The sequence below is a fragment of the Protomyctophum bolini genome, assembly GCF_963924005.1.
Source record: "Protomyctophum bolini genome assembly, chromosome: 5".
Taxonomy (NCBI): Eukaryota; Metazoa; Chordata; class Actinopteri; order Myctophiformes; family Myctophidae; genus Protomyctophum; species Protomyctophum bolini.
In genome coordinates, this window is record NC_137866.1 from 8624651 (window position 1) to 8650640 (window position 25990).

Below are 25990 nucleotides of genomic sequence, written 5' to 3' on the forward strand. Positions count from 1 at the left end.
CCTCAGGTGAATTTATAACACACTGGGTGGATTCAAAACCAGCTGATTCAGGGGTCCAATCATGGACCAGACTGGGGGTTGCTGCTCTCGATGCGTACCTGGCGAAACCGACCCCTCGGCTGGTTCCGTTGGCGTCTCGGAGGATGCGAGTAGAGATGACCTGGCTGAAGGGCTTCAGCATGTTCTCCAGCTCCTGCTCGTCCATGGACACTGGCAGGTTGGAGATGTACAGGTTGGTGGGGTCCTGCTCCTGTTGCTGTAAGGCACAGGGAGTGAGACATTTAAAGGCTGCTTGATATCACGGCATACGAGTGTCACGTCACACCTTTCAGTGGAGGATATACGTTTGTTACGCGTCATGTGTGAATTAGACTTAAGAAGGAGCCAGGCGAGCCAGGCGCCACGTTCCTTTGAAGCTGGATCACGACTGTAACCCAGAGCCTTCAGAAAGCTGCCATCAATAGCATGAGGACATTCATATGAGAACTTGACAGGAAGCGTTAAAGATTTATCATATTGGGGAGGAGGGGAGGTTGGAGGTCGACAGACAGTCAGAAAAACAGTCTTGAAACAGAGGGCAGAGGGGTGAAAAGTCGAAGGCGGATTTCATATTGGCCCGGGAGAAGAGAAAAGCTGAGATGCCTGGAAGAGGTCTGAGGGGAACGCTATGCAGAGATGGAGTTGATAGTGGTCTGGCTGGACTTCAGCTGAACCTCTAACCCCCCTCCCTCCCACTTCTTAGTTTTTCTCTTCCCCTTCATTCGTCTTCTTCTCTCTTCATCTCTCCTTCATCCGCCTGGTCTGTCTGTCTCACCCTATACCTGTCCAACGCTGACAAATTGTATATGCTGTGGATTTGAATACAGTCTCCGGGCCCAGACCACTGGCCTAGCACTCCGAGCACCTACTGTATAGGCTCCATTGCAGGGCCGTGCAGAGAGCACTGAGGGGTTAACCCATTCTGACCTGAGATCAGATTCATACGAGGTTTTCACTGGACACAGCACTGGTCTGATTAACCCATTCTGACCTGAGATCAGATTCTAAAAATGTCAGTCGTTCTTCGATTTTTCTAAAATAGCAGACCTACAAGCTCGTAGCGCGCCACTCGGTGGCGCGCTATGAGCTTGTAGATCTGCTATTTTTCAATAGCTAAAGCATAACATGATGCTAACACCAAAATGGGTGCCCGGTCAGAATGGGTTAAGTGCCCAAACCCCAGAAAGGGGCACAATGTGTGCGCATATAGCAGATTTTTGGGCTCGTCTTATTGTGGGGGTCCCTCGTTTTCCTTTCATACCAGAAATGTCTTCTACTAATGGAGCAAGATGTTCCACAATAATATAAATTGTACGAATAACTAAGCAATAGAACAAGTAATACGTTCTATACGTACCATGTAAACATTAAATATATATAATATTGATAAGGGCCAAGGATGTAGTGCAGGCCATAAAAGGCACTTTGAGGCAAAAGGGCAGGTGCCCAAGCACCAACGTCCCCCCTCACCCCTTCTGAACGTGCCTGCTCCATTGAGTCCCGACCCCGACCACCTTTGCTGCGTGTCACTCCCCGTCTCTCTCCCCATTTCCTGTCGATATACTGTATGCTATCAAAAAAAGGCTGAAAAATCCCAAAAGATATCTTAAAAAAAAAGAGTTTAATACAATCTCTGTCTAACTACTTAATAGTAGGACAGAGGGGACATTTGTCGGCCCGGATGATGTGAAATCGGACTAGATTCTATGACAGTAGTCTGATACTGATATAGTCCATTAAATAATATATATAATTATACACAGCCTATATTATATCATTCATCATATTACATTATATTACATCCTGCCATGGATTATATAAAATATTAATGACATAATCCTCACGGCGGAATCACGTGGACATTTTGGACGAAGGCCTTTCAGCGATGATATTATCTATAGCTTCCCGATATCATAGTCCCGCAGGAGGGCTATTATCTCTCTACATTGTTATAACGTGTCACTCACACGCATATACAGTCGTATGAATGTGTTAATCCTGACCTTGAATTCAGGTGCAGGCTGCACCGGCTGTATCTGCATGCATATATCAACAATATTACATGCATCGCATCTTCGGATCGGAAATTCACGACCGCAAGGAAAGTCTTTTGAGCGGCTAGAAGTGACATTTTATCTTTTTGTATTATGTTTTATTATTAACCCATTCTGACCGGGCACCCATTTTGGTGTTAGCATCATGTTATGCTTTACCTATTGAAAAATAGCAGATCTACAAGCTCATATCGCGCCACCGAGTGGCGCGATACGAGCTTGTAGGTCTGCTATTTTTGAAAAATTCGAAGAACGACTGACATTTTTAGAATCTGATCTCAGGTCAGAATGGGTTAATCAGACACAGTGTGTGTCCAGTGGAAACCTCATATGAATCTGATCTCAGGTCAGAATGGGTTAAACCTCACCACCTCATCGCACAAAGTCTGACCGAAAGCGATGATAGCCCCTCAAAGGATAACCAATCCACCCCTCTACCCCGAACCATTTTGCATATTCATTACTTCAGTGTGCAGATGTGATTAAAAACCTGTAAACGCATTTTGAATTAATTTACATGTCATGAATAACGCATGTGTAATTGCCGCGACCTGTGGTGAAGGTGAATCCTCTCTCTCACACACACACACACACACACACACACACACACACATACACTCACTCACTCTCACACACACACACACACACGCACACACACACACACACACACACACATACACTCACACACACACACACACACACACACACACACACACACACACACACACATACACTCACTCACTCTCACACACACACACACACACACACACACACACACCCTCCTCCTCAGCAGTGAGAAGCAGCGATGGGGAGCCAGCCCACATAACAGGACCCGCTGATGATTCAGAGAGAGGAGTCTGACGCAAGCATGAGCCGCCCGGGTTCTAGAAACCCAGCAGAGTGAGCGGGCAAAGTTACTTTGTGAGCACGAGACTGTGTGAATGTCAGCGTCACAGGCCTAGCGAGAGATCGGCTTTCCTGGGGGGTGTCAGGGGTGCACGAGTGTGTACAATAATACATGAGTGTGCACGTGCGAGTGTGTGTTCGTGTTCGTTGTGTGTCTGCGATAGTGATCCGGTTGAGGTAAGGTTGGTGGAGGTGCATGCATGGGTGCCAAGTGTGCTACGCGTGCGTGCGTGCATGCGCGTGTGTGTGTGTGTGTGCGCGTGTGTGTGTGTGTGTGTGTGTGTGTGTGTGTGTGTGTGTGTGTGTGTGTGTGTGTGTGTGTGTGTGTGTGTGTGTGTGTGCGCGTGTGTGTGTGTGTGTGTGTGTTGACAGGGCGGCTGGCTGCCTGGGCACAGGGCCCTGCTGACTGGGGAGCTGCTCAGACACTGAGTCAGACGCCACCGGAGAGAACAGACAAGGTCTTTGTGCAGAGCGCTCAGGGAGCAGGACCTGGGACACGTTCTCCTAACACCGTCACTACGCCGACTGCAACACGCACACACTGCACGCACACACACACACGCACGCACGCACACACACACACACACACACACACACACACACACACACACACACACTACACAAATGTGCATCCACAACATGCGCTTGTTTGTGCTTGCATATAGGACAGTGTATTCATACCCTGGTGAAGCATACACCCGTGTGTGTGTGTGTGTGTGTGTGTGTGTGTGTGTGTGTGTGTGTGTGTGTGTGTGTGTGTGTGTGTGTGTGAGGATTAATTGGCCTACACTACCTCATGAGCTATACTGTTCGTGTAATAACATCACAACAACCTCTTAGCTCTTAGGAGCTCTGCTAGCCCACAGGGAGAAACACAGCAGGGGAGACGGAGAAGGATCACAGGAGCGTATGTATGTATGTATGTATGGAGCTCAGCAGTAGACCGTGCAGGGCCGGATAACAAAAAGCACCATCCATGGTCTAATTAACCCATTTAGACCCGAGGACGATTCTACGAATGTCTTCTAAATCTAAATCCTGGCAGTTTTCTGAAAATCCTATATGTTTCTATGTCAGTCGTTCTCAAACATTTTCATATGAAGGACCCCAAAAATTATATGTAATTGGCCGCCAACACCCATCTGCAAATATGTTGTTCCAGCCAGGGACCCCCCCCCCCCCCCCCCCAGAGGCAAAGATTTGTGTTAAAGATGTTCGCTCTGAAAGATTTATGCCATATTTTCAAGATTTTTCAAAAAATAGCAGATCTACAAGCTCATAGCGCATAGGCACATGAGTGCCGCGCTATGAACCAAAAGGGGTTCCCGCCCTGAATAGGTTACGGGTGCCACGTTTTGAACTCCTAAAACATGGACGTTAGCTCGCAGATGGGTTCCCTCGCCAGGTTTCCAATGTACTTTTCCCCATAGGGGTTGCGTTTCTTTTATGCTGAAAATAAGGCCTGTGGTTATCATAAGTACACCCGTTAAAGGAATGCGACGCGATGCGAGACTATGCGGACTATAGCTAGCCAACACCAACTGGAGACTCCTGAATCGTTGCCTTACACACATGTCTCGCATCAGGGCCTAATGTGCTCTGCAGTGTCGTTAGCTCTGCAGTCACGCCGCACCTTTTATTTGGAGGAATACATCACCCCCAAATAACTTGTTCCTATCAATTGCTCTCCCTGTGAAGCCTTGAATTCAAGGAGTTATCTTTCTTCTTGGAAGAATCCAAAAAACCAAGAAAATACTTGATGAATTGAAGAAGGAACCGCAAAACTACATCGAATATCTGTGTATAAACTCCCACACAACTCTCACGGTATAATCCAAGGTGTCCTGTATCCCGTCGTATCCTCAGTACTTCTGAAACTCAAACTTGACTAAAACAGTGGTGTAAACTTTGTCTCAGGCATGAAATAGGAGCGGCTGTTGTTAGTCTTGGATCCCAATTTTTTGTTTTTCACTTCATCACGTAAAGAAAATACTTGCATTGATGAAGTGAAAAGAATCTTGATTTTTGTTTTGGAATTCTTCAATCACAGTGTAGGAATGCAACAAAATCTAAACGTTATGCATGATTTAAGCCTCCACAGGGTGAGTAATTGATAGAAAAAAACAACAAACAACTAAAAAAGCATGAATGTTGGAGCTGTTATGTGCCTTCCTACATTTTTATTAATTGCATGTGCGGTTAAAAAAATCATAATAATCGTATTAATTTGTGCTGATTATCTTGATGCTCCAGAACTTATTGTCTTAATTTATTCCAAATCCAATGCAAAGATTCCACTGGAAATGTGCAGAGTGAAGAGTGAACCCATGGCGGAGGTAATATCCCAGTTGGCTTAACTCCTTTGTTGGCAAAATCGTAGTTGAAATGTCTTTCCTTTAAGCGCCAAACAATAACCAAGTTCAGACTCTTTGAATTTGAATTTTGCCCACATGTGCTACAGATTTAGTTCTGCCCAAGGTTCTTAAAAGCAGTGGTTCTCAAAGTTGGGTCCAGGGACCCCCAGTGGTCCTTGGGGGGAGGGTACCCAGCAAAAGTAGATTATACAGTATAACATCACAATCATTTTAACCACTTTATCCATGCATGCATTGGCTTATTAAAAAATAACAGATCTACAAGCGTGTACATCTGCTATTTTGAGAACTTTCGAAAAAAATATCAAAATGTTTTTGAATCATTTTAATAATCTACTGGGGATCCCAGCTGGCACAAAGCATTTCCAGATGGGGGTCCAGGGCCAAATACATTGGGGTTGTATTTGGAGGTCCTTGGCACGAAAAGTCGCAAACGTTTGAGAAATACTGCTTAACCGTATTCCAAACTAAGTATTGAAAGCCTTGCAGCTTTAATATCGTATATAAAAACGGAGCATAGCTCTTACCTTGGCCATCTGAGCCTGCACACCGCCCGCCTTCAGCGCTGTCACAGCTTTCTGAGCCGAGGCCGGACTGTCAAAGTCAACAAAGCCATAGCCTGCAGGGACCAAGACAGACAGCTGCAGACTTAATACCTTCTTGACAATGGGAAATGCATACTATGGGGATTCTTTAGGCACAAGCATGTCATTGTCTTCTCAACGAGGGACAGGTGGATTACGAAATGCTACCTATGCACACACACACGTCACAATGCGGACCTGTGGGATAGGGTTTATTGCACGTCTAATCATACAGGCACTGTGGGATTAGCATAACATCGTTGCTGTTGGGCAGAAACCTTGTAGGTGATATCTCCATATTTTTGAAAAACAAAGAAGTGGAACCGCACACTAGTCAGACACTTGCCAAAGAATGTTGCTCTTTGGCTGTCCTGATGAAGGTCTAATAAGCGTCCGAAACGTCTGACAGTGTGCGGGACCTCTTCTATTTTTTATGCTCTACTGCCTGTGCATCGGCCTTTTGCTACAGTATATACTTTGTCGCATGACATTGTCGAGCAAAATGGCGAAGGTTCTTGTTCTGTTATTTTCGCTTTTTGTTTTTGAAGAATTGAAAGTGAAAGTAGTAATTCTGTCTGTTTTTGTAAATATTTAAACCAATGAAAAGTATATTAACAAGAGCTTGTGACTAATAATAACTACACAGGTAATTCTTTCCCATTTCAAGTAACACTTTTTGGACACATTGTGAGCTTGTAGATCTGGTATTTTGGCTATTGCATGTTCCATGAAAGTGGTTAATTCTGTCTGTTGGTTTTTTTGAACATTTAACCAATCGTCACCCGTTTTTTTTTTACGTCTGGAGACTTAACCAATGAAGAGTGTCACGGGGCAACCCGTGCCCTATATATATATATACACACACACACACACACACACACACACACACACACACACACACACACACACACACACACACACACACACACACACACACACACACACACACATAAAACGGCTTTCTATAACATGCAAGGACTAATGTTTTAAACTGGTGTATTGAAAACTGTTCACTGATTCTTTGCTTTGTCTCTCCTGCACTGCTGGTGGCATTTCCCTTGATTTAGGAAGGGGCCAAGTGCTATGCAGGAGAGGGGTGTTTCTTATGCTGTCTTATCTTATTATTGTCTGAGTTTACATGCTGATTTATACTTGTTTAATTGTAACGCATTATTGAGAATGTTTAGGTTACTTGTATTCAAGGTGTTATTTATGGAAGTATTTATATTGAAAGTATTTGAGAAGAAATGGTGCTAATTGATTCTGTGTCCTGTAGTGGTAGGATCCACTCCTATTTAAGGGAGGCTGCAGGGACAGACAAGTTAGTTGGATGTGGGCATTGACACAAGTAACATCCCTGAGGGAGAGCTACAGGGCCTTGTGTGATCAAGGTACAGCCTGAAGAGAGCTCTCATCCTGGTTGGGTTTTGTTAAGGAGTGTTGCCCAAGTATTTCTTTATCTTTTGGTCATTTCTTTATTTTGTTGCCTGTAATCTAGTTTGTTATTGAGGATTATTGCACTGAACAAGTGTCTGGATTTTGGTGGAGGAGTGTTGGGGAAAAATAAAGACCCTTAAACTGCATTACTGACTGTTCTTGGAGCCTTGGCCGTTCGGGCAACTTTACAAAGAGTATAAATTTACAAGAGCTTGTGATTAAGTACATTGGATTACTATCGGACATACAAGGTTTCCACCTGACAGCGACATGTTGTTTTCAATGGATCCATCAAGTAAAGGTAGGGTGCCTTATTATAGAAAATGTACCATATAAACTCAATTACTCACCTTTGCACTTGTTGGTGGTTTTATCCAAGATGGCCTTGGTGGACACAATCTTCCCATACCTGGAAAACATGATTGATGCTTGAGAATAGTTTACAGAAATTCTGTCCTGCATGGTTTGCCTTCCATATTGGAACTTCAGCAGTAGACTTCAATCTGAAAGATTATAATTCATTTGACACATTCAGCGAAATGAAAGCTGATCATAGCATCAGCTGAAAGTAATTTGTGGGTGTAGGAAATGTTTTTTGAAAGAATGTGGGACACAAATGGAATGAAATAAGGGTAATAAAAGGAGGTATATGCTGAAAGAACTATGCATTCTAATATCTGTATATCTGAATGAAATAAGGGTAATAAAGGGAGGGATATGCTGAAAGAACTATGCATTCTAATATCTTGTTCGTTCCAACGCTGCATATAACTTGTCGATATGGTCTAGCTAGCGTCTCGTGGGAAATACACAGTGACATGACCATATTTCGAAAATGAATGTCTCCGCATTTTCCGACAGCATCACAGTGCATTGTCAACAACAACAATTGTTCCATTGTCTGGCTAGTTGGCTGCAGCTATAGGTACGGCTGCAGACGTATAGGATAGGATAGGCCCTGGCATGGGCCACCTGTGCTGCGCTGTGCTGTGCTGTGCTGTGCTGTGCTGTGGTGTGCTGTGCTGCGCTGCGCTGTGCTGTGCTGCGCTGTGCTGTGCTGCGCTGTGCTGCGATGTGGTGTGCTGCGCTGTGCTGTGCTGTGCTGTGCTGTGCTGTGCTGTGGTGTGCTGTGCTGCGGTGTGCTGTGCTGCGGTGTGCTGTGCTGTGGTGTGCTGTGCTGTGGTGTGCTGCGGTGTGCTGTGCTGTGCTGCGATGTGCTGCGATGTGGTGTGCTGTGCTGTGCTGTGCTGTGCTGTGCTGTGCTGCGGTGTGCTGTGGTGTGCTGTGCTGTGGTGTGGTGTGCTGTGCTGTGCTGCGCTGTGCTGCGATGTGGTGTGCTGTGCTGCGGTGTGCTGTGCTGTGCTGCGCTGTGCTGCGATGTGGTGTGCTGTGCTGTGATGTGGTGTGCTGTGCTGCGATGTGGTGTGCTGTGCTGTGCTGCGCTGTGCTGCGATGTGGTGTGCTGTGCTGCGCTGTGCTGCGATGTGGTGTGCTGTGCTGCGCTGTGCTGCGATGTGGTGTGCTGTGCTGCGGTGTGCTGTGGTGTGCTGTGGTGTGCTGTGCTGCGGTGTGCTGTGCTGTGCTGTGGTGTGCTGTGCTGCGGTGTGCTGCGCTGTGCTGCGGTGTGCTGTGCTGTGCTGCGGTGTGCTGTGGTGTGCTGTGGTGTGCTGTGCTGCGGTGTGCTGTGCTGTGCTGCGGTGTGCTGTGCTGTGCTGCGGTGTGCTGTGCTGTGCTGTGCTGTGCTGCGGTGTGCTGTGCTGTGCTGTGCTGTGGTGTGCTGTGGTGTGCTGTGCTGTGGTGTGCTGTGCTGTGGTGTGCTGTGGTGTGCTGTGGTGTGCTGTGCTGTGCTGCGCTGTGGTGTGCTGTGCTGTGCTGTGCTGTGGTGTGCTGTGCTGTGGTGTGCTGTGGTGTGCTGTGCTGTGGTGTGCTGTGCTGTGCTGTGGTGTGCTGTGCTGCGGTGTGCTGTGCTGTGCTGTGGTGTGCTGTGCTGTGCTGCGGTGTGCTGTGGTGTGCTGTGCTGTGCTGCGATGTGCTGCGATGTGGTGTGCTGTGCTGTGCTGTGCTGTGCTGTGCTGTGCTGTGCTGTGCTGCGGTGTGCTGTGCTGCGGTGTGCTGTGCTGTGGTGTGCTGTGCTGTGCTGTGGTGTGCTGTGCTGTGCTGTGCTGTGCTGCGCTGTGCTGCGATGTGGTGTGCTGTGCTGCGGTGTGCTGTGCTGTGCTGTGCTGCGATGTGGTGTGCTGTGCTGTGGTGTGCTGTGCTGCGGTGTGCTGTGCTGTGCTGCGGTGTGCTGTGCTGTGCTGCGGTGTGCTGTGCTGTGCTGCGCTGTGCTGCGATGTGGTGTGCTGTGCTGTGGTGTGCTGTGCTGTGCTGCGGTGTGCTGTGCTGTGCTGCGCTGTGCTGCGATGTGGTGTGCTGTGCTGCGGTGTGCTGTGCTGTGCTGTGCTGCGATGTGGTGTGCTGTGCTGTGCTGTGGTGTGCTGTGCTGCGGTGTGCTGTGCTGTGGTGTGCTGTGCTGCGGTGTGCTGTGCTGTGCTGCGGTGTGCTGTGCTGTGCTGCGGTGTGCTGTGCTGTGCTGCGGTGTGCTGTGCTGTGCTGTGCTGCGGTGTGCTGTGCTGTGCTGTGCTGTGGTGTGCTGTGGTGTGCTGTGCTGTGGTGTGCTGTGCTGTGGTGTGCTGTGGTGTGCTGTGGTGTGCTGTGCTGTGGTGTGCTGTGCTGTGCTGTGGTGTGCTGTGCTGTGCTGTGGTGTGCTGTGCTGCGCTGTGGTGTGCTGTGCTGTGCTGTGCTGTGCTGTGCTGTGGTGTGCTGCGCTGTGGTGTGCTGTGGTGTGCTGTGCTGTGCTGTGGTGTGGTGTGCTGTGCTGTGGTGCCCACACAGACATCAAAGGGGGCTTCAGCCCCTGCCCTTTTACCCGTCTGTAAAACAACTGCCCTTTCAAGACCACACGAATGCAGCATTTACTATAGTGAAAGAAATGCAAAATGCCTCTCCTTTCCATGCCATGCTGGAAGGCAGCATTCAGGAGAATTGCTTTTTCCCCCGAAGTCTCCTGAACTTGAACACAGCATTTTGCGTTGAACAAATTTGTTTAGACATCCATCCATGCCGCATCTCCACTAGCTAAAGAGTGCTGGGTTGCGCCCCCCGAAAATAGCAGATCTACAAGCTGCGACACGTTGTGAGCTTGTAGATCTGCTATTTTCGCTTTGTTTGTCCAAAACTGTGGGATTTAAGCCCCTGCCTCTCTAACGCTCTCTGCACGTCCCTGCTGTGCTGAGTGTTGTCTATCAGCTCTCATCTCTTCAGGCATGTGCATGCAGTGTAATCTGATATGCCTCTCCTTGGCTGTCCTGTCCATTGCTGGCTCCCCTCCACACTCTCACTCTGCTAACAGGCTTCTCTGTAGGCAGCATTCTTTCCCCTCAGCTGGGTCCTATTGCCCCTCCTGTTTAACCACATGAACCCTGTACCGTATTATCGGGGTGGGGGGGGGGGTGAACAGATCTACGAGCTCACAACGTCAATGTCACTTGTTGTGAGCTCGTGGATCGGCGAAGAGGTTTTGTGTGTAAAAGAAAGGGTCCTAGGTATTGAGCCCTGGGGGCCTCTGGGCAATATAGGGTTTATGTGGTTCATTTTAGATCAACTGGCACTTTCCAAAAAAGGTGCTTGGAAAAAGGGGATGATTGGGCCCGGGCCGGCCTAGCGGTCCGGGCACCTAGGCTGGTAACAGCAGCGTGTCGTGGGTTCGAGTCCCGATCCAGACGACCGTTGCTGCGTGTCTTCCCCCCATCTCTCTCCCCGTTTCATGTCAACCTACTGAGTACAGTATCTATCAATAAAGGCGAAAAGGCCCAAAAATATTGTTAAAAAAACTAAACGAAAAAAAGGGACGATTGGTTGATTGCGGTTGCATGCCAAAATTGTTAGTTGGAAACGTAATGCTCTCTCCTTAATGATGACTTTATTGCCAAAAAGCCAAACAAAAATGTGCTATTATAAAGAATTTGTTGGTGCTCTTCAAGATGGCGAAACGTCTAGATCAGTAGACCACACGAATTTTTAATTGTTTATTAAAATGTATCAACTACCAGTTTTCGCACATTTCCGAACACTTTCCCAATATCACACCAATGCCGACATGTTGTTAAGCTTTTCATTTCTCCTCTCACAAACCTACTGTTGGCAGTTAGTTAGTTGGCCACATAACACATATTCGGCATCAGAGGAAACAACTGAACTGAATTAATCTGCACTGTGTTGGCTCTTGTATTATGCATCTGACCTTTTTATACAACATTACTATTTCATGTCACACTTCTCCATGCTATACACTGTATACAAAGGTGTGGCACCATTCCAATTTCTACACATTGACATTAATTATACTTTCAAATAATTTATTTCCAGGAGCAACCAACCAACAATGAGTTTTTAGTACAACGTTGTCGTTGCATTGCATGAATGCATGCTAACGTTTGAGTGAGGATATCACTCGTGCTGGTGAGCTGTGAGCGAGCCCTGCCCTGCTTACGCAGTAGAGATGCCTGTTTAGTGAATTCACTCCGATAAGCTGGGGGGGGGAGGGGGGGCTATATGATGCAGAGGGCGATGTGGGGTTTGGGGGGTTGAGTTGCGTTGCATTGCATTGGAGACTCAGCCATGTGTGAGAAGAAGAGAGCGCATGCAGTGTCCAGTGGGCCCAGCCCACAGTGTCCATCCATGGTCAACCACCCGAGCTAGAACTAGAGCTATACAGCCAGCCTTCGAGAGAGACGCTGCAGGGGCCAGGGATGCAGAACACCCCCCACCCCCCCCCCCCCCCCCCACGCCCATTCGTCCATCCCTCACTCCCTACACTACATATCTCACCACTTGCATAGAACAACTCACAGTTCTGTGAGCTCCATGTGGGGGAGGGGATAGCCAGAGCAGCACTGTTTCCTGATAGCAAGCACGCCTTTTCCTCTTGTCCGAACCACCGTCGAGTTAGGAGAACAACCGATTTTGTTCAGGACTTTCACTTTTCTTTCTCTCGTGCTGATTACAACACAACCCCCCCCCCCCCATCCCCAACCCCAACCCGGCCATCTGTAACCATTCTTTGTCAAAGTACTGTAACTGCCCTCGGTATCGCTCTCTCTCCAATCCAGTTCAAACGGAGAATTACACGGCCTCAACAACAGGCGCCGCTCAAAAGCAAATTTCATGCAGTGATTTTATCTGCTCTGTAAAAGCAGAAATATGAGAACTACCCACACAGAGCAGCACCTGACACACAAACCCTGAGTTCTATTCACTCCTCCCCCTCTGATCCCCCCTCTCTCTCTCTCTCTCTCTCTCTCTCTCTCTCTCTCCTCCACCCCCCTCTTCATGCCATTGCCCTTGTTTGTCTTTCCCTTTCCCCTGGGCTCGCCGTTTCCTGTAGGGTTGGGCAGCCTCATGTGAGCCATATCTTCCAGACAGCTGTAAAATAGCAGACCTCTCCCTTTACTGCATGTTACTCTCTCTGTCTCTCTCTCTCTCTCTCTCTCCTCCTTTTCTCTCTCTCTCCTCCTTTTCTCTAAACTCTCCTCCCCTCTCAGTCACAAAGTCTCTTTTCTGCTGTTCTGGTTCTCATCACCAGGCTCCAGTATTCAATTAAGCAAGCCCAAATCATTCATCTCCACCCCAACTTGTTTTGATGTGTTTCACTGAAGATCAGAGCGGCGCGGCTCGCGTGACGCTGTCGTTCTGACGTCTGACGAGATGTTGCCCACATCACAGTTTTCAGACGACATTCACACTCATGAGTCAACATGGCGAGGCCATTTGCAGTGCGGAATTTAAACAGCATGGCGTTGTGTAAAGGCCACTTGAATGAAGATTACAGTGCTTTAATCTTCATCCAAATGCCCTTTCAATGCATGGACTTTCAATAGAGAATAACGTTATTAAAGGGCTGGACCCAACTTGATTTTATCTCCTGTGCGTACTTTGTACAATACATTGTACATTGTACAATTGCGATAATCACAATTTAAAACTAGTTTGAAGAAGGCCTAAACTGTGGTTTACCTGGGTGGAACACATTAGCCTATTAGTAGTATGGGATAATAGGCTAGCTACTCTCTTCTACTGTTTGTCTTCTTGTTTGCTTTTTGGCATGCTACAGGTACATTATTCAAAGCTTAACCATTCAAAAATGACGGCTTTGTTCATGCTGTAGGCTTAGTAGGCTACAGTATGTTAAAGAAATGTTCTCCGTCCTGTAGATTAGAATCAAAAGTACGATGTTTAACTACATCATACACACATTTTGTAATTACAATACAAACATGTGCCTATCTTATTAACATTCATGCATTAGTATGTATTATTTTTAAATGAAAATGCCCCCAAAGAAATAAGAAAAAAAAGAAAACTGTTCTTAATGTCATGATGACCACGTGCAAACAAAGAGAGCGCACACCAATAGTGGGGAGGTGCTGACCACACGAGATAAACTTGAACAGAATAGAAAGGAGGTCACACAGCTCCTAGTCACGATGCAATACTTTATTTTAAGATTACCAACGTTTTGACAAAACATGCCTTGCCACGTGACCACATAGTTGTAATTTGATATTAGTGATACTTTTGATATTTTCCCCACACAGTGCTCGATATTGGAATATCCATTATCGGCCCATATATGCCCTGAAAAGATGCCGTGAATAGAGCAATGGTACAGTATGACAGAAAGGGTGAAATAGCGTGAGAGGGGCAGACTAGACTTTTTCAGGGCCTGGTTGTTGGAAAGTCTGAGCTTAGCTCTACCAGACTGAAAAGACTTAGTTTGCAGCCCAAACGCTTGTTGATTTTTCCATAAAGCCACTCACTGATGGCACTTACGACATACCTTGTGGATGAAAAATGGGTTAAAGGGGCAAAAAATAATATACTTTCTCCGGGTTTGCTTTAGCAGTGGTGTGTATATTGCAAACGTGAAATGAAATATTCCTAGAATTCATAGGTTGATTAATTCCTTTCGTCAACCACATTTCGATCCTTCTATACATCCATCGGTTCATTTATTCAACCATCCATTCTAGGACATGTTGGGCCGATGTCCAATAACGTGTTAAATGCATGGTCAAATCCATCGATAACGGTCAGATACCACAATACTGTCCGTTATACATTAACTGTGATTCTGGGTGCAGATGCAGACTTCTAGAAAACAATGCATTCTAAGGCCTACTGAGGCACATAATTAGTTCAAGCTACTTAAATGTAGTAACAATGTATTTTTTTTAAATGTATTATTCCAACCTTTTTGCTTTTATTTGTTCTACAGGCAGACAGGCCCCTTTGAAAGCTTCTCCAGAAAATAATTACTGAATCTGCTGCCTGGAATTCACCACAAAGGGCTTTTTCAGCTTCAACATAAATATTCTGAAATACAATGTTGGCTAGAAATATCTGTATTTTGCAGATACTGATTTGTATGGTGAACAAGTAATAGTGAATCCCTGATCCATTTATTAGTCCATCACTGTGTTCGAGGTCACGTCAGGGATCTATAAGGGATGCAAGTGCACCACTCAGACTCGGGCCATTTTCAGTTTATTGAGGGGAACAAACCTCAACACACACAACAGGTGCAAGTAATATATTAGTCAATGGGAATTTAGACGGATATAAAATACATTTATGACCTGAGTGGGGTGTCAAAACAATAGTAAAACCAAAAGATGGATGATTCCCTATCACTCCAATTTAAACCCCTCATCTACCCTGCTCTTCTGCCCTGGTTCATTCATGTCGTGCCAGGAAAGAATTACTACCGAGGTTTCGTGTGATTTGTTGTCGGTGCCACTTACGGCTGACAGAGCTTGACCAGATCCTGGTCTGTGGTTCCTGGGTGGAGGCCGCGGATGTACAGGTTGGTTTTGCTCAGCTGCTCTCCCCCACTGCTGCCGTTGGTGCTGGGGTTGGTGCTGTTGGGGCTGGGAGGGGCCATGTGATGGCTGGACGGAGACACATAGGGCTGCAGGGGTGAGAGGAGAGGATGCCGTTAAGCCTAGTTCAGACCAAAGCTTCGCAATGAGATGAAACTGTTTTCAGGTCAGGTTTATACTTACAAACGTACAAATAAAACTCACAGCGCTTTTGAATTTGCTATTTGTGGCACTTGACACTGTCGTACCGCAGTAAATACAAAATGTATTAGAGAAATGTTGTGGACAAAATTACCCTTTAGAGTTTGGATTGGTATATACTAAGCAGAATGTATTAATAATCGTTCATTGGCAATATGAAAATGAGTATGGATGATGGTATGATTGCCTAAAGATATAGTAGGTAGTTTGAACCAGGAGTGGTATGAGCCAGCCTGCTTCGCAGTCCTCAGGGTCCAGTGGGTGACTCTTACCTACAATCTTATCAGGAGAAAATCAATCAGGAACCCAATTAGCCAGATCACCAGCTTCAGTGGCTGGTTAAACTAAAGGCACACTGTCCAATAGACTAGTGGGTCAGAGCCAACACGTCAATAGCAATTTAACTGCCTTATCTAACATAAGTGCTTTCTAGAGATACTACAGACTCTTACAGTTTTACTAATAATGAGACAAACTAGTATAAAAGCCTCACCCACTCCCAAAACTATGAGGTCACACAAATACTACAAATGCTGCCAACATTAATCAAACTGTAGCCTCTCGAGCCACCAGCAACAATTCAATCAAACCATCGAGATATCGAGCCAAACCATGCTTGGGAAGGAGAATCATTAGCTGTTTGAGCAAATGGCTAGCCAAGTCAATGTTCATTTTTAGTCCACGCAAAAATAGAACAGAGCTTACAGAGGAACAACCTGCGGTTCCCAAGGAAGGCATCGAATGGAAGAGCAAAAGTAATTATCTTTCCTCAGATTAAACCTCCGGACACATGACTGTCCAAAGTTTCAATTTCCAAGCCTATCTCCACTTGTCAGCTAAAGCTGGCACTGCTGTTGTCCAGATCCTGGACAATGCTGCTGGAAGAGGAGGAACTGTTTGATTAGTAGGGTCACCAGTCTATGCCTCAGGGAACAATGAGCTGGCTTGTTGGACACCACAAGGTCACCAAATGGACCACTGGCTTATTATCACAAAAACACTGCCCATCAGATGTAAATCGTTTCCGGTGTGAGAGGACGCTGGCGTTTCTGTCGCCGCTTCTCAATCGGAGAGACAAAAGTCAACTTTAAGTGTATTTTCAGTGCCTTTACTAAAACCACAATCAGTACACTCTACCTGGATTGTCGCTACAATACAAGGATTGCACAGTTTTGGGACTTACCTGCAGGTTGATCTTTGTTTACTTGTTTGTCATCGAGCGGCTGCTATCTGACGGCTGTCAGGTTTTCCAGCCTGGTAAACGGCAATCGCCTGTTTGCCCACTTTCTGTGACTCCTTGGTTGTAGGACACTTCTATGATTGGATCGTTTTGGATTACGGGTCTGCTGTGTTACTGGGAAAGTTGAATTCCGTGACTCTTTCCATCCAGCGGTAGCGTTAGCCACCGTTAGCCTCTGCTGTCGTCAATGATGGGTATATTCCAGTACTCCTCCGTGAAACTTCTTGACCTCGTCAGCTACTCCATTCCAAACTCCATCACGGTCATTAAAGCTCTTGGACTCTTGCGTCGCCCTCGCTATATTCATAGGGGCTCGCGACGTAAGTTTATTCACTCCAGCTCACCCATACCCTCCATAACGTCTGTGTCTCACTCTGGTGCATTGCGTCATCACAACAAAGCCCATGTGCGCGCCCGCTATCTCCGCCCACTGGTCTGTGTTGACAGTTCAGCACCTCCCATCCAGCTCATGTTAGCAGCTTCATTTATGCTGTTGAACACTCAGTCTCTTAACAATAAACCTGGATTAATTCATGACATCATCAAAGAACGACACATTGACATCTGTTGTCTGTGTGAAACATGGCAGGCACCACAGGACTTCAAGGCACTCAATGCAGCCACTCCCCCAGGCTATGTATATTTACAGAAGCCTCGCTTGAAGGGGGGTGGTGGTGGGCTGGCCGTGATCCATCGAGCTGACATCCTCATTAAAGAAGTGACAGTAACCACTGCTACCTCATTTGAGTGTGTTGTGTTCACACTAGCTGGATTTTTACAACACCAGTTCGTCCTAGTGTACCGCCCACCTAAAAACACCAGCGCGGCCCGGACTGCCTTTTTGTCTGAGCTGTCTGAGCTGCTCACCCCTGTCTGTGCCATGTCTCCATCCACATTCCTGCTTGGCGACCTCAATGTGCACGTGGACTCCAGCAGTTGCACGTTTGCCATTGAATTTCTGTCACTGTTGGATTGTTTCGACTTTACCCAACATGTGCGTGGCCCCACCCACGACAGAGGTCACACGTTGGACTTGGTGTGCTCCACTGGTACACCTCCCACCAATCTGCAGTGTCTGGACCTGAAGGCATCCGACCACCACACCATTGTATTTAGTGTTCCTGCCTCCCTGCCCAGGCAGCGTCCGAGGCGTACCGTCACATTCAGGAACACGAAGACAGTGAGTGCTCAGGCCCTATCAACCATGATAGCTGCCCACATGGCTAGGGTTTCCCCTGACCCCATGACTGATGACCTGGTAACCAGCTACAACACTGCACTATCCCACAGCCTGGACTCTCTTGCCCCCATCAAAACCAGGACGGTCTCATTCAATCGCCCTGCCCCATGGTTCACCACTGAGCTGCGAGTCATGAAGGCTGCTGGTCGACGCCTGGAGAGGCTCTATAAGAAAACTGGCCTCACTGTCCACCAGCTGGCTTTTAAAGACCACGTAATGGCCTACAAGGAGGCTCTCTCCCGGACCATGACCCAGTATTACTCCACCCTCATTGGGTCTCAGCAAAACCACCCCAGGAAGTTATTCTCCACCATCAACAAACTGCTCAGCCCCCTCTCCCCCACCCCCTCGCCCTCTGGTGCCACTGACCTCTGCACCAAATTCCTGGATTTTTTCCAGGATAAGGTGGATACCATCCACCTGCAGCTGCAGACAACCTCCACCTCTCTGCTGGCACCTCAGTTGCAGGACGTTGCACCCTCAGCTGCATGTCCCCCCTTTGCCTTCTTTGCTCCGGTGGAAGCTACGTTGACCACTGAACTGGTCACCAAGGCCAAGGCCTCCACCTGCTCCCTGGACCCAATGCCCACAGCATTGGTGAAGGCTTGCCTACCTGCTCTCTCCCCCATCATAACAAACATCATCAACTCCTCTCTGCAATCAGGCACTGTACCCACCAGTCTCAAAATCGCCTCTGTCACCCCAATCCTGAAGAAGCCTGGTTTGGACCCTGATGACCTTGCCAACTATCGGCCGATCTCCAACCTGCCTTTCCTCAGTAAGACCCTGGAAAGAGTAGTTGCCGCACAGCTCCATCAGCACATGTCCAATCATGAACTCTTCGAACCCCTCCAGTCAGGCTACAGAGCTCACCACAGCACAGAGACTGCCCTGATCAAGATCACCAACGATCTCCTCATGGCTGCTGACTCCGGCAACATCAGTCTCCTGATCCTTCTGGATCTCTCTGCAGCCTTTGACACTGTCTCCCATTCCATACTCCTCAACCGCCTTTCCACCCACCTTGGACTCACCGGATCCGTTCTCTCCTGGTTTCACTCATATCTGTCCGACAGGCAGCAGTTTGTCTCCACCAACGGTTCCAGCTCCCACCATGCCCCAGTAAACCACGGCGTGCCACAAGGCTCTGTACTTGGTCCCATCCTCTTCACCATTTACATGCTTCCGCTCGGTCAGATCATCCGCCAACATGATCTACGGTTCCACTGCTATGCTGATGATACACAGCTGTATCTCAGTACTACACCAACCGCTCTGCTCCCCCCACAGTCCATTGTCAACTGCCTCCTTGAAATAAAAACCTGGATGACCACCAACCTCCTCAAACTCAACAGCAAAAAAACAGAGCTCATGGTCATGGGTCCCAAGGCTCAGCTTGAGAAAATTGGACATTTTCTTCTCCAGGTGGATGGCTGTTCCATCTCTCCGTCCCCTGAAGTCCGCAACCTGGGTGTCATCCTGGACTCTACCCTCTCCTTTCAATCCCACATCAAATCTGTCACTAAATCTGCCTTCTTCCACCTCAAAAACATTTCCAGACTCCCCCCTCACTCCCAGACTCTGTTGCAGAGACCCTAATCCATGCTTTCATCTCCTCCCGGCTGGATTACTGCAACGGTGTTCTGTTCGGCCTCCCCAAAAAATCCCTTGACAGATTGCAGTACGTGCAAAACTCCGCTGCCAGAGTGCTCACCCGCACAAAACGCTGGCAGCACATCACCCCCACCCTCAAACACCTCCACTGGCTCCCGGTTAAGTTCCGCATACATTACAAACTGCTCCTCCTCACCTACAAATCACTCCATGCCCTTGCCCCACAGTATTTGTCTGACCTCCTCAAGGACTACACCCCTGAGCGGAACCTGAGGTCTTCAGAAATGGAACTCCTCACCATCCGTCACGCAAAACGGCGGACTCTCGGTGATAGAGCCTTCTACGTGGCAGCCCCTGCCCTCTGGAACTCTCTCCCCTTGGAGATCCGCCAGACTCCCACATTGAACACTTTCAAGTCTGCACTGAAGAGACATTTATTCACCTTGGCTTTTGGCAACTAGTTTTGTTTTTTGTTTTTTGTCTTGTAAAGCGTCCTTGGGTTTCTTGAAAGGCGCTATATAAATCTAAGTTATTATTATTATTATTATTAACAAGGCAGGGAGTACCCAAAAGTTGGATGGAGGAATCAAGCTAATTATGCCTTCTGTCCTATTTACCGGTAGTTTATTTAATGTGTTGTTCTGCCTGTTAAATTCCTTTCTCATAGAACAATGTTCCTCTGAGGTATTCTGGGATGTTGAGACAAAAAGGAAAAATGCATGTTTGTATCCTGTGTGTCGAGCATGATGTAATTTCTGTTTGGGACGGCTGTGCAATCTGTGTTGTGACTAAACATACAAAAGAGACCATTTGAACTATTCTGTCAGTATACGCAGACAGAAAACATTCCAAAAAATAGTCAGTTATTCCAAGTTAGACCACTGTTAAGTGAATGTAAAGCCATTTAAAATCGGATTAGTGCCAAAATGCAAAAGCAGGACAGATGTGTACACAGTAAAATCCTGAGTGTAACAACAGAAAATTTACCATAGCTAGATTGTTGACATTAATCAATGCATAGTGTAGCAACATCCTCTTCAAAGGCTCGACAGCAATCCGTCCTCATGTTCTTTCACTGGCTATTCTGTTCTGCATGCCGGCTAGGCAGCTGCCGCCCGATGTTCCTCCAAATGGTTTTTGATCAACAACAACGTCACAACACAATCTCCTTCATCAAACTCAGGGAGCCAGTCAACCCTGGTTCCATTTGTCACCGCTACTGTCATGGAGCTCATTCATGTTGGCCTGTGCCTGCTCTAATCTCTCTCCCTCCTTTAGCATCAATAGTACATTGTTAGTTTTTCCACAATCACAGCCCCTTCCTGTGCCGTGTTGCCTTTGCCGGCTTTCGCTGGAGACGGCCTTCCCTGCGCCGCTCGCTCCTCCTATCGGGAGGGATGCACCTGCAAGAGGCCTGCAGAGATAGGATCTGGCCGGAGACGAGGTCTAGGGCCCGGGCCTGGCTTATTGAGGCCTGTCTAATTGGGATCTGAGCTTGTTAGCAGAAAGCGCTAATCCCTCTCATGTGCTCTCTCTAGTCAGAACGCAGTGTCTCATTAAGGCCACTCTGCACAGCTCCTTCTGAGAGGAGGATGGCAGGGTATCAGATCCACACACCTTCCTCCCCCCCATATGCCCCCGTGCACAGCTGCCGGCTCCAGGTGTTTCTGCCACACATGCAGCGAGGCCGACTGTGCCAGCGCAGTAAAACGCTGACACGTAAGCATGCAGAACACACACACACAAACACGCGCGCACGCACACACAGTCACACACACAGTCACACACACAGTCACACACACAGTCACACACACAGTCACACACACAGTCACACAAGCACATAAAGCAGATTAAGTGCAGCTATATAAATGTTATTCATTGTGAATGCCGTTTTCCCCAATCTGCCGTGATCTAGTGCGTTAGGACTCTACACGAGAAATTACGAATTCCTGCCTTTTGAGAGGCCGATGGGCCCGAGAGATTGCCAAAGAGTTTCAATGTGTGCGGTGAATGCTAAGCCTTTCATTTGCCTCCGTGCATGATTGGGAATCACAAGTCTCATATTACTGTCTCCAAGATCGCATCAATAAGGCTCACCCCCCGAGTCAGTCAGTCAGTCAGTGCCCTGAGCCTGACCCACTGGCATCTAATTCATGTCAACCCTGTTTCTCATCCTTCACTTAACAATTGCCTATACTACATGTTTGCTCACACCGCTCCTTACGTGCAGAACACAATACAGTGTCTGAGCATTCTTTACATTCCCATGTAATAAATACAAAATTGTTTGTCTCCTGAAAGGGGGGGGGGGGGGGGGGGGGGTATAGTCAAGAGTCAGAGACATGTAAACTGCATTCCTTAAATTCAAGTGTCATGACTTCTACGCTGACTCAGAGGCCGGTTCCGACATATAATATGGGAAATGCTTCCGTTTCTCAAGTCTCACACGTCAACCAACACTGTACATGACAAATCAAGTCAACTTCATGCATGGCGATATGATGAATTATAGTGATTAATACATCCTAACTGATTATCACAAAAATGCTCCTGATCACTGTGAGCAGAGGCCGTTAGTCTAGTTAGTATGTACACCGGCTTGCTATCACCGTTAATGTTGCTGGCTGCATGGCCAAAAGGACCAAGTCATTGTCTTGCTTTTTCAGCTGTACGAGTCGAGTACAGTATGTCAGTCACTGTATTTTTCAACGCCGGGTTCGGGGAACACCAGGGGGGGGGTCCACATGGAAGGACCATTTTGGGGGTTTGTGACTGTCAAGAGTTAAATTAACACTGAGGATTTTGACAGTGTAGATTCGGTTCACAAAGATGGGGAATTTGGACTCTTATTTGGATTCCTGGTGAGCCCCAGTGACCATATGTTGAGAAACGTGTGTAGTGCAGTATGTGGTCCTCCACACAGAAAAGAAGTGTGCTCCAGGCAGCCGCCTGGCTGCTGGAGACAGATGATGTGATTACAGTAGGAGGGAGCAGAGGTGATCCCCGCCGGGAGCAGGTGACTCAAGGACTTTTTATCCGAGAGAGAGAGAGAGAGAGAGAGAGAGAGAGAGAGAGAGAGAGAGAGAAGCGCTGAGCATTAACTGAGGCAGGATGTATGGCTTTGCTGCAGATAGCAGCCCAACAACAGACAGACCGTCAGTCAAAGCCATCAATACAAGCTACAACTCCCTGACTGACTAAGCTTTTGCTCTGACTGGCTACAAAGGTGCCATTTGCTTTTGTAAAAGAACACGTCCTGGCTGTGTTTAGTACAGTTGTAAAATGTAGCCTTATATGTCAGGTCGTTCATTCATCCTTGATTCACTCAGAAATAAGTACTGGGAAAACATAATCCAACGATATAATGATCAACGATATATATATATATATCAATCAATGATATATATGATATAATATGCAGTAATCACACAGTAAAGTAATGGTATTTAGTTATTTACCAACAACATAATAGAACTAATAATTTCACATCAGAAAAAAATAGTTTTCTTATTCCTTTTTTACACAGTCTAAAATGACATGAAGTCATCTATATTGTATTATCTGCTGCATTATAACTTGTTGCATATGTCTAAAATGTTTTGTTTCAAATGATGATAATTAAAAGAAAATTGGTCGCAAACAAATCACAAAACTGACAGCACAAATAGAAACGCAATACTAAATAATACCCCACGCTATGGCCTAAAATGTGCCGAAAATGCATATTAAATGTATTATTATAGTTACAGTTTAAACCACAAATCTGTTTTAATAATGATATAATGTCAGAAAGGCTAAAAATGTTTGAGTCCTACCTGCTTGGTAAAAGTAAACTTAACAGGTACCGTAGAAAAGATCATGTTTCTATACAGACACAATCACTTTATAGCACTATAATTTCTTATACAGTACAAAAACAAAACAAAAAACAGCATGAGGCCTTAAGAAAAAAAAAGGAGAAAAAAAAGAAATGAAGTAACAAAAATCCTCAACAGCCTGCGGCTATAACAGGTGAGATGTCTTCTTTTTTCTCAGTCAATCCAGTTCCACTTTAAAAAAAAAAAAACATAACACGAAAATCCTTAGAAAGTCTCACGACGAGTGGAAACAGAACACACACACACACACACACACACACACACCGTCCGAAGGGAGGGTAAACTATATTATGAGTTTAGCGCCCAAGTTTTAAAGTACTATACGTGAAAGGGGGATTCACCCGTTAAAGAGGAATGATCAGGCTCCCTTGTCCATGTGAACTGAACCACTGACAGCCAAGAGAAATCAAGGTATGTGGAACACAGAGAGGGGGAAAAGGAATGTGTGTGTGTGTGTGTGTGTGTGTGTGTGTGTGTGTGTGTGTGTGTGTGTGTGTGTGTGTGTGTGTGTTGGGGGGGGGGGCTAGAGGGGCGGTTAATCGAAAGCAGAAGAAAGCAGGGGGCTGAAAAATCTCTTAATCCTTTTCTTTTCCCCACCCTTTTTCATGTAGTAAAAAGACATAGACCAGAGGTTACCACTTGACGTCGGATTTACAAGGTTTCCCCTCTGTGCGACTTTCGGGGGCTCTAACTAACATAAAATAAAGCTGTTCCTTTTCATGCTTTTTTTTTCATTTTTCATTATTTTTTTTAAAAGTTAAAAAGCCTTGAGTTAGCAAAAGCAGAGAGAGTGCTTTTTATTTTAATTAGCATGCTATAGCACATTGTCTGAATCTAGAATTCCAGGAATTCCAGGTCATTAATCTGAGAAATCTGAATTCCTGCCAACTGTGAGGCGGGGAGGGAAGGAGGGAATAACACTGGGAAGGAAGAGGAAGGTGTTGGATTTCAGCTTTGTTAAAACAATATTCCACGAAGTGATGTTCTCAATCAGAGAGGCATCCATTGGCCATTCGACTGCATGCATACATACATACATACATACATACAGTATAGCCTATAAACTACAGAAGTGGTTCCCAAACTTTTTCAAGTCAAGGACCCCCAAATTGACATTTCTTAACCCGTGGACCCCCATCTGAAAAGATACAGCAGGGACCTCCGTAAGAGAAGATCTTTACGGCCAGTGATTCTCAACCATTTTAATTCCAAGGAGTGTACAACGGGTCCATTTGGTTCCATTTGTACACTCTCAGAGTTACAGACCCATGAGGGTCCATTTGGTTACAAACTATCATTTAGCTGGGGATCCCCTGGAACTCCCTCAAGGACCCCTGGGGGTATATACGCTAATTGTAATGCCAAATATGTGGTCTATACACACCATAAATTAATACATCTATATTTTGATGAATTCAGTATAGGCTATAGGACCTCAATGGAAACAAGCTTTCTTGCATGCAGGATTCATATAGGAGACCTTGTAGGCTACTGTACTGTACTTGTCTAATATGCAAACTGTTAATAAAGTATTAACTCACTCACTCACTCACTCACTCACTCAATCAATACAACTATTTACTAAAAGCTCACATGCCTATATATAGCTGAAATGAGCTAACATTGTTGCAACATGAATTATTAATATGGAGCAAGCAAGGTAATACATTTGAAACTATATAGTCTCTGTTTGCGTGTGTATAGGGTCCTATAACTGATGTACAAGTTTTATGTTTTATAACAGGAATATACATTAGACTTATTTGTAGCCTATCTAACTGTATAACTGTTCCCCCTTTCAGCCTTTTTCCCCCTGCCATGCAAACGTTTTCGGTCATCATTAGTAGGACTCAAGGGGTGGGGCATATCTCTACGCGTAAAATAGGGAGAGGGGGAGAGAGAGAGAGAGAGAGAGAAAAAACTTTGCTAACTTGTCGATTATTCAATGAAACATATGCGCAAACAGTCGATAAAGCACCAATGAAATGAATATGTATTTACATTAATCACAATGAGGCTTTTATGGTTTTATCGCTCGATCAGAATCTTTCGGCCATCTATACACACATTTTCTTTTTCTTTTTTTCTTTTTTGCAAAGCTTACTCTTATGTTTATGGATAGGAAGAGAAGAAACAGCGACCGTACCGAAACAAATGAAAGCTATGGGCAACAATCTACTTATCGGCGCCCGTGTTCGTTGTTACAACATTACTACTAATGTAACCATGACGGCAATCGACTGTTAACACCAATGTTGTAACAAGCGAGCAGAGTTTATGTGTTGCCTGTGTGTGTGATCCTACTTTCAAGGACACTGCAGCTTATCGCCGAGCAACCTAAAGACAGGGAGATCAGACAACAACACACGCACATCGAAGTCGACTCTTCGGAGACAGTGAAAACGCAAACACTTCATCGCTTTACCTTCTTGTTGTTATTTCTGCTGGTATAGCCGTTGTATGGGTTGATTGCTGTCCTTGGCGGCACAGAGAGCAGCATTTT

The 25990-nt window shown here is 46.2% G+C and overlaps 1 protein-coding gene across 6 annotated transcripts in view; it reads right to left on the reverse strand.

Annotated features, from left to right (window-relative positions):
• Positions 1-25990, reverse strand: part of rbms2b (RNA binding motif, single stranded interacting protein 2b) — a 35598-nt gene that overhangs the window by 9545 nt on the left and 63 nt on the right. For all 6 annotated transcript variants that reach the window (XM_080764632.1, XM_080764631.1, XM_080764630.1 and 3 more), the window contains exons 1-5: positions 25913-25990; positions 15237-15403; positions 7746-7804; positions 5902-5993; positions 99-256 (exon numbers count right to left, since the gene is read on the reverse strand). The exon at positions 25913-25990 is cut by the window's right edge and continues 63 nt beyond it. In XM_080764632.1, the coding sequence (XP_080620758.1) occupies positions 99-256; positions 5902-5993; positions 7746-7804; positions 15237-15403; positions 25913-25987 (551 nt within the window). In that variant the 5' untranslated portion in view covers positions 25988-25990. The remainder of the gene's footprint in view (positions 1-98; positions 257-5901; positions 5994-7745; positions 7805-15236; positions 15404-25912) is intronic.